Source organism: Ammospiza nelsoni, chromosome 17 (genome assembly GCF_027579445.1).
Source record: "Ammospiza nelsoni isolate bAmmNel1 chromosome 17, bAmmNel1.pri, whole genome shotgun sequence".
Classification (NCBI taxonomy): domain Eukaryota; kingdom Metazoa; phylum Chordata; class Aves; order Passeriformes; family Passerellidae; genus Ammospiza; species Ammospiza nelsoni.
The window spans coordinates 5,698,957-5,707,087 of record NC_080649.1 but is presented as its reverse complement, the minus strand read 5'-3'; the positions used below and the strand labels follow the sequence as shown (position 1 = coordinate 5,707,087).

Genomic DNA, 8,131 nt, shown 5'->3' with positions numbered 1-8,131 from the left:
TTATGTGGTGACTCCACTTCCAAAGACCACTGACTACAAGAAAAACAGCCCAGCAGCCAATAACCAGCTGGGGTTACTTGGTTCTCCAACAGCTCTTGTGTCCCACCAACACCTGAACAGGTAACATGGTGTCAACCTGTGGTTTCTTGATGATCAAGGAAGGATTCACAGGGTTCACAGTGACTCCATGACTTTGGCACCACTTTAGCACCACTTTAGTGCCACGAAGCAGTGGGAGTGCCTGAGCCAGCCAGAGTAATGTGATACACACACCAAAGCCTGGTCAGCCACATGGCCTTGTAAAAACCTGAGATGCAATTAGTTTCTATTGAAAAAAAAAAAAAAAAAAAAAAAAGAAGTATTTTCTTTTGTTTCAGGAGTCCTGAAATGGCTGTGATACAATTAAAACCAACCAAAAAAGGAATGTCAATGAGGGTGAGATGTTCATTTCTGGGGAGCGTGGGCTGGTAATGTCTGTCTGGAAGGACCTCAGAGAGAGTGGTCACTTTTGATTACTGCATAATGTGAGTAATTCTCTGGAAAGACCAATCCTTCCCTCCTGAATCGTAGGAAATGGGGGAAAAATAACACACTCCAAAAACGGAAAGCTGCACAGCCCTTGGATGTCGGGAGCCACCCAAGATTTCTGTGCAGGGGCCACCACACAGAAGCTGCAAGGAGTGAGCCACTGGCCCTGCCCTCTGCTCTGGGGTGGCAGCTCTAGCTCTGGAGCCAAACTTGGACCATAACACACCTACTGAAGTGGCCACCCAGAGCTCTGGTAGGTGGGGTGACACTAACAGCACATGGAACACCTCATCACCCAGAAGCCATTCTCTCCAGTTCTAACCCATGTCTGCACCTTGATGCATGAGGTGCAGGTGGTTCCTTTGGAGGTTCTCAAACTCCAAAAGAAGTTTGTCCTCAGTGCAGTTCCTAGCCAGCCCATGGCATGAACACAAGCCATGGAAGCAGAGCAGTACATCCCTGGTGCCAAAAATGGGGCTGTGCTCCAGGACAGCCACGATTATAAAAATCCATGTGTGTGTCCATAAGTTGAGAGAAAAAACTGGGACAGATCCCTGGTGTGGTTGTGACCATGGGCTTTGCCTGTGATACTGGGGGAAAGGAGCAGCAGTGGTATTTGGGAAGGAAAGAGCCTGTTTTTCCCCAGGTGTACCCCAGCCCATACGACAGCCTCAGCATCAGTCCTGAGGGTTTCACAGCTGGCACCTGCACAACAACAGGAAGGCCCAAGAGACACATCGGACCCCTATTTCTTTATATAGACATATATGGTTACATTTAAACAGACGATTTTTTTCCTTCATGCTAATCCTCCACAAAACCAGTTTGGTTTCCATTACTATATATAGCACTGGGAATCTTGGTCTATTTTTTGTCCCTTTGCATCTGATTATTTTCAGTAGAGCTCAAAGTCTTGATGATATACAGATTTTAACTGGAACATGACATCTACTCACACAAACTTCCATTAGCAATAAACCCACAATGGCCACTTATAACGTAGAAGAATTTTATTCATACCATAATCCTGTCCCATCATCCACTGCAAATATTACAATTATCTTCAAAATGTCACTGAATATCATTTTGTTCCACTTAAAGCACAGGAATCCTGGTGTTAGACAGTTACATTTCTCTTGAGATTGCTTATAACAGAACCATAATTCAAATGTATTTTCCATGAGCTGTAAAGGTTTAAAGCAAAGAATCTGCAGTGTGTCTGTGTGCTCAAGTAACTTCTAAACAATGAGGCTAATACTTGGTATTTGACAAGAGATGTGTCCTGCATATTATGTGAAACACTCACAATTTTTTTACCAACACAACAGAAATGCAACAGGTAAAAGAACATACTTGAGTGACTGGTAACATTTAAAAAATATTTCTTTTAAAAATTGCACAAGAGAATACAAAAACAGTGCAGCAGATAACCAAATGCGTATACATTGACATATCTATATAGAATAGGTCTGCCTATATAAATGTACGTGATAAAAATTGCAAGGTTGGAAACTGTGAATGGTCATATTTAATAACACGTGCAAGAAGCATAACGTAACCATAATAAACAGCAACAACGAATATACACTAACAGGACCACTGAAATTATGCTAAAATAAATTAAGCACCTTTAAGTGATGAGAAGAGCATGAAGCTGAGAAGCTTTTTAGCTCTGTGAGAACCACTGCAGGCAGCTACTGGAATATTGGGCCCTTAGTGGGAGTCAACAGGAACGTGTCCAATTAGCATTTGTTAATTCCAAAGAAGAAAGCAATTGTGTGTCAGTAGGACTCATTTTAGCCATATAGCCAAGTTCAGCTACATCTCTACTTTCAAAAGGGAGACTGATGTCGTATTTCACTGCTTAACCTTTGGCATGTCAAAGGTACAGAAAGCTTGTATTTACTGAGAAGAATGTTATTGTAAAGAAGAAATGGAGTTTTTGGCCTAGCTGAAGGGCAGGCAGCGCTGTTTAGCATGGCTGAGATGCAGAGCTTTGCTGCTGCTGGCAACGACAAGTTTACCTGCAAAGGTAAAGCTTTGCACATCATAGTCCCAGTGATCCCATCCTTGAGGGCTGTGCAGATCCCCAGCCTTGAGAGATCTGCAAAAAGCTCCATTCAGGAGGAGCCCCATGAGTAGGCAGGGCAGCAATGACTGCCAGCAAGGCCATGAGGCCCCTGGAGAGACCTGGGCTCCAGGATCCTGGTGCTCTTTGTTACACAATACCTGTCTTTTGGAGGAGAAGCAGCATTTTGAAGCACTTATTTGGCTTTCAGAAAATTTTTAAAAAATCTAAAATTTAGTCATATACTAGAAGAAAGGCATTTGAATTTCATTAAGTGGACCTTATTAAAAACAAGCTGCTGTATTTTTCCCTGAAGTGCACCTGGCACCATCTCTTCAGCATTTTATGTAATGCTCAGAGAAGTGGCTGAGGACATTCTGCTGAGTTTTGAAGCCAACTTAATTCAGCAGAGAAGCCCCCACTGGACTCCTAAGGACTCTAATGTAAACCCCCATTTTTAAAAAGCTGAGGACAAGTAACTTAGGTCCTAAAGGCTCCATTTGAATTCTTACAAAACATTGTCCCTTGACCTCTTCACCCAGAAGACTGGAGCAGGCTGTTTGCCTGAGCATATCCTACAAAGCAGACCCAAAAGGGGTTGTGACATGGAGGAATATGGACCCTATATTTAAGCCACAAACAAAATCACTCAAAAGCTTTACTTTTCCCTGGCTTGCTGGAATGATCAAAAGCTTCCTCCAATCTTCCCCTTTAAATTGCATCTCATCAATGAGACTGCCACTTATTCCATGGGATTTTGGAACCCCCCAGTCTGTAACCAGTGAAAAGTCTTTTAGAAGTGACAGGCAGAGATATCAAGGAATCACAGACTGGTTTGGGTTGGAAGGGACCTGAAAGGCCACTGACTTCCAATCCCCTGCCAAGAGCAGGGACATCTTTCACATCACTTGATCAAAGAACCTTGACAAAAGGTAAGACCAGCTTTAAAGATAATAAAGAAAACAGAAATTCATAAGTATTTTAAATAGTTGAACCCACAGTTTTAACCAATATGAACCAACAATAAGTAAAAATCTTGTCTTCAAGCCATGAGCTCAAAAGAGCCCCAATCTTCCCCAAAGCTAGTCTTACCCAAATAGTTATCCTTCCATTTCCATGATACATGAGATTTGAGCTAACATCCACTAGGTGACATAAACAGAAAAAAAAAAACACATAAAATGCACACTTCTTTTTTTTTTTCTTCATAAAGCTGTGGAGCTGCACAGAGCAAATTTTAAGTGCGCAAGGTCACATGAAGGCAGCTTTCCAGAGGAATCATTTAGACAGTGAGCGAAATGAAGCTGTTGTATCTCTGAATGTTTCTCTTGAGGATCTCGGAGCAGGGGCCGAGCACTCGCTCGAAGCGGGGCCGGTCCAGCTTCACACACTTGAGGGGTCCTCGTGCCACCACCGTGGCTGCCCGGGGCCGGTTGAGCAGCAAGGCTATCTCACCTGGAAACAGAGACAGCACACTGCCACACACCCTCCTCTCTTTCACAGCGTGCATATTCCACCATCCCGTTGCTCAGCTGGTAGAACATCTCCCTTTATGTATCTCTTGACAGACACTTTACATAATTCTGCTGACAGTACAAATGCATTACACATGCATAATGCATGTGTGTAAAATGCCTTTGAAAACAAATGCTTTCAGACTGTTTTGCTGATTCTGGATCTGTCTCCTGTCAGCTACACTGGTGTAAACCATGGAATGGATTCAGCTTCCCTGAAATCTCTGAGCATCGCTGAGAGCAGCGGCTGACCTGCCCATAACCCTTCGCATGTAAGAGTGGAACACTAATTAAGACAATAAGTACTTGACCCAGACGTGCCTGTCTTTCTGAACCATGCTCAGCTGAATTTTCTTACCAAAATAATCTGAGGGACCGAGTCTTCCAACTTCGACGTACTCCTCATTGTCAGACCTGCGCTGCAGGACAGAGGCTGTGCCCTGGGAAGAGAAGGGCAGGGAGTCAGCTGGCTTTGCTCAAACCTGTTCTCATTTAAAAAGTACCCAGGCCTGAGTATTTCCTTTTGCATATCACACTCCTTCCTGATATATGAATGAAAGGAATTAAAGGATTAAAAAAAAAAATCCATCAAACGATTTCTCTGTTATGAGTTGTTAGGATGCAGACATATTCCGCTCATAAAAAGAAGAGGAACAGGACAGAACCCAGGAATAAAGTACATCATGCTTTAATATAAATGTATGCTTTAATATAATTTTGAAATATGTTCTGTGTGAATGCAGAACCTTAGAGACAGAGACACAGAAAAGATTTACATTAAAAGAAATAAAAAGGCAATTTTCCCAGTAATAATCCTGGGACACAATTTTGTGAGAGCAACTAGAGCTTATTCCTCACCTGAGCTATTGCTGAAATGGGTGGCAAAAGACATTTTTAATGCTTGTTGTAACAAAGGGTGATATTTTTTTTTAGGGGCTTTGCCTGCTCGTGGCCTGTAGTGATCTGGACACCTGCGAGTCAGTCTCTGGAGAGATGGAATGTGCCTTGTCTCCACTACCCTTAATAACTGCTGTACCTGACACGTGCTAATACATGTCAAAACTCAGTTACAATCTATTTAAACCTTCAAAGAGTTTTACATGCAGAAATATTCTGACCTGGAGGAAATCTTAAATTATTGTGGCATAAAGCTTTTGTAGAGGAAGAGAGAAGGTATCTGCTTTTCTGGAAAAAAATTACAGCAACTAGTAGAATATCTTCTGAGTCCAAACCAAAGGAATAGGAAAAGGCCAAATGTTAACAGATTTTGATTTTAACTAAATAAAATAAACCTCCCTCCAGTGCAGAGTGTTCAGTGAACGTTCACTGGCTGCAAATATCCTGCAGCCTCCTTCCACCAAAAGAAACTTGTGCACCTCCAGTAGGTAAATTTTATTTCATCTGTCAAGTTTCAAAAAAAATTCCTTTTCCTTGATTTAACTAAATTGTTCCACCAACACTGCAGTTTCCCAAGATCTTCCAGTAAATCTGCAAGGGCATAAAAATGCAGAGATAGTGTGATGAGCGTTGCTATTCACACTTGCAGCAGCTTTCAGGGCAGACCCAAATTCACAAGCAGCATTCTCAGAAATACCCCACACAGGGAACGATGCCTGCATCCATCCCTCTCTTGCCAAACTTTGGATCAGGTGCAGCTCAGTAAATTGATGCTGTTCTCATGGCTTGTACAATGTAGATGGATTCAGCTTCAGAGTCACTTCCAGCCCTTGTCCTCCTCTCATCTCCATCTGCAGCCTGGCAAAAACTGAACCCCTTGACCCAAATAGCTGCCTGCAATCCATGTCTCCAGTTCCTTTCCCAAAACTCATCTTTTAAAAAATCTTTTATTACAGATGTTTTATTACATAAAACAAAAAGAAGTCCCTGAAGTAATCACAGTGACCACCCAGGTCAAATGAAGAAAGGACTCAATTCCCCACTGCTCACCTTCAGCACATTGCTATAAAGGTAATTACAGTATCAAGCAATATTGCTTTCATCTCCCTGAGTGTCAGCCTTTATTGTGGCTAATATTTTTCTGACAGGGTCCATGTGATATAGGACTCCAATAAGTCAGCCTTCTGAAGCAATTTCTTCCACTGTTCCACTACAGTCAGCCTTTTTAATCCAAGAAACACCATATCTGCTGGAGAAGGACAGATGTGTCTGGCCTCCACAATAAACACTTGGCTTGGCAGGATAAAGCAATGCATATTCCAGATCCATCTTTTTTCCACTCTTGTTTTAACAGTCACACAGGCTTTTCCCCTTGCCCAGTGAGAGCAGGTCTATCTCAGAGCAAAACAAGCTTCCTGAAGCCCTGACAGAGAGCACCCAGATGTCAGCTCTGATTACACTGCTTGGCCCCTGCTGCAGCAGCCACCAGCTCCACAAGTACATCCTGGAACATTGTCAGAGTGACCTTCAGGGGAAGGCTGCCCACCCCAGGAAACAAAGAAGATGTTTTTATAATTGCCTGTCTGTATCACCTTCACTTTGTGTCTCTTATCTCTGGAATCAGCACTATTCTGACTGTAGTAGAGGAGGAGTCCAGTTGTAGGCAAACAGTGGAAATGGGGCAAAAATAACACAGAAATAAAATAATAAAGAACAAAATAAAATATTACAGAATAAAATAAAGAACAAAATAAAATATTACAAAATAAAATAATGCAGAATAAAATATTACAGAATAAAATACTACAGAAGCAGTCCTTCATTACCCATATATCTGATAAAGTTTTCATGAATTCAGTTTTGACCCCTACCCTTGCCCTCATCCCAAGTTTTGTGGCTGTTTTTAACTTCATTTTACTTGTCACATACTTGTGATAGAGTTTTTGGGTTTTTTGTCCTTCTTGTGCTTTAGGATCTCCTACCTCCCACAAATGATAGGACTGAATAAATTCTCTGGGCCCTGTCCCAGGAGGTAAGGGCATTATCTAACAAGGGTTCAGGAGCTCATCACTGTCACTCCCAAATGCATTTTTGCTCTATGGGAAAGACTTCTCCTTAAATGACACACAAAACTTGGCAAGATGAATCTCTGAAACAAGCTGCATGATCCTAGATTTGCAGGATCAGGCTGCTTAGTGCTGCTCAACTTAAAATGCTGCCTGGTACACTGATACCCATTCAGCCTACACCACCAAGCAAACCCTACAGAGCACAAGCTCGAAGGCTGTCAGGAGGGTTAACACCATAAAATAAATCAGCCCTCTGTGATGATATTAAACTGAAGGCAGACAGGCATGTCTTTCTGCTAGCAGACACTTGGGAGTGAAATTATGGTCTTTGGGGGATCCAGGAATATTCCCTTTCAGTCACTGGGGAGTGCCTGTATTCCCAGAAACTGATAGCATTAACCTTCTCTCCTCTCCTCTGAGTAAATACAAGCCTCCAATTGCAAAAACAACAAGAGTGGGAGTTCCCAAAGCACTGTGCCATCAGCACCTCTCTGCCATCCTCACCCCACGCACCTGCCTGCTCCCTCTGGCACTGCTCCACAGCACTGCTGGGAGTGTTTATTCAACTCCTTCCAAATGCTTCAGCAGTTTGTTTTGCAAAAATTTATGCCTTAGATATGGCACCATGATTTAAGATATAAAAAATAAATTAAGGTTTATAATCCATGAGTTCCCATCGTCTCCAAAGTAATGAGATTTTGATAGATGTTTCACTTTTAAACTCTCAGATTCTACAGATAGATGAGGGAGACATTCTAGTGTGGCCCATCTGGATCAACACTGGGATTCCCAGGCTTATCCTGCAGGTACTTACAAACACTAATAGCTTCAGGAGCCCTGGTTTTATATTTAACCATGAATCCTGCAGCCAGCAGTTGGCCTAAAGAGCCTGGCTACAAAAGGCAAGTATGATTCATGGTGCTAAAAACTGAAATCCTGTATTTTTTTTCCTCTATTCCAGCTCAGTGGATCAGATGGGATCACTCCCAGGCAGCACTAGGCAAAATGTGTTCCCCCTGGGCTGGACAGGCAGTACAGGATGGGCTTCACCAGGG

General features: G+C 42.5%; 1 protein-coding gene across 1 annotated transcript in view; it reads right to left on the bottom strand.

Moving 5' to 3' along the window:
• Window positions 1-1,520: 1,520 nt before the first annotated feature.
• The window catches only part of PRKAR1B (protein kinase cAMP-dependent type I regulatory subunit beta), a 93,764-nt gene continuing 87,153 nt past the window's right edge, over window positions 1,521-8,131 (bottom strand). Inside the window, exons 10-11 of the mRNA XM_059484288.1 lie at window positions 4,469-4,550; window positions 1,521-4,051 (exon numbers count right to left, since the gene is read on the bottom strand). Coding sequence (XP_059340271.1) covers window positions 3,879-4,051; window positions 4,469-4,550 — 255 coding nt within the window. The 3' untranslated portion in view covers window positions 1,521-3,878. The remainder of the gene's footprint in view (window positions 4,052-4,468; window positions 4,551-8,131) is intronic.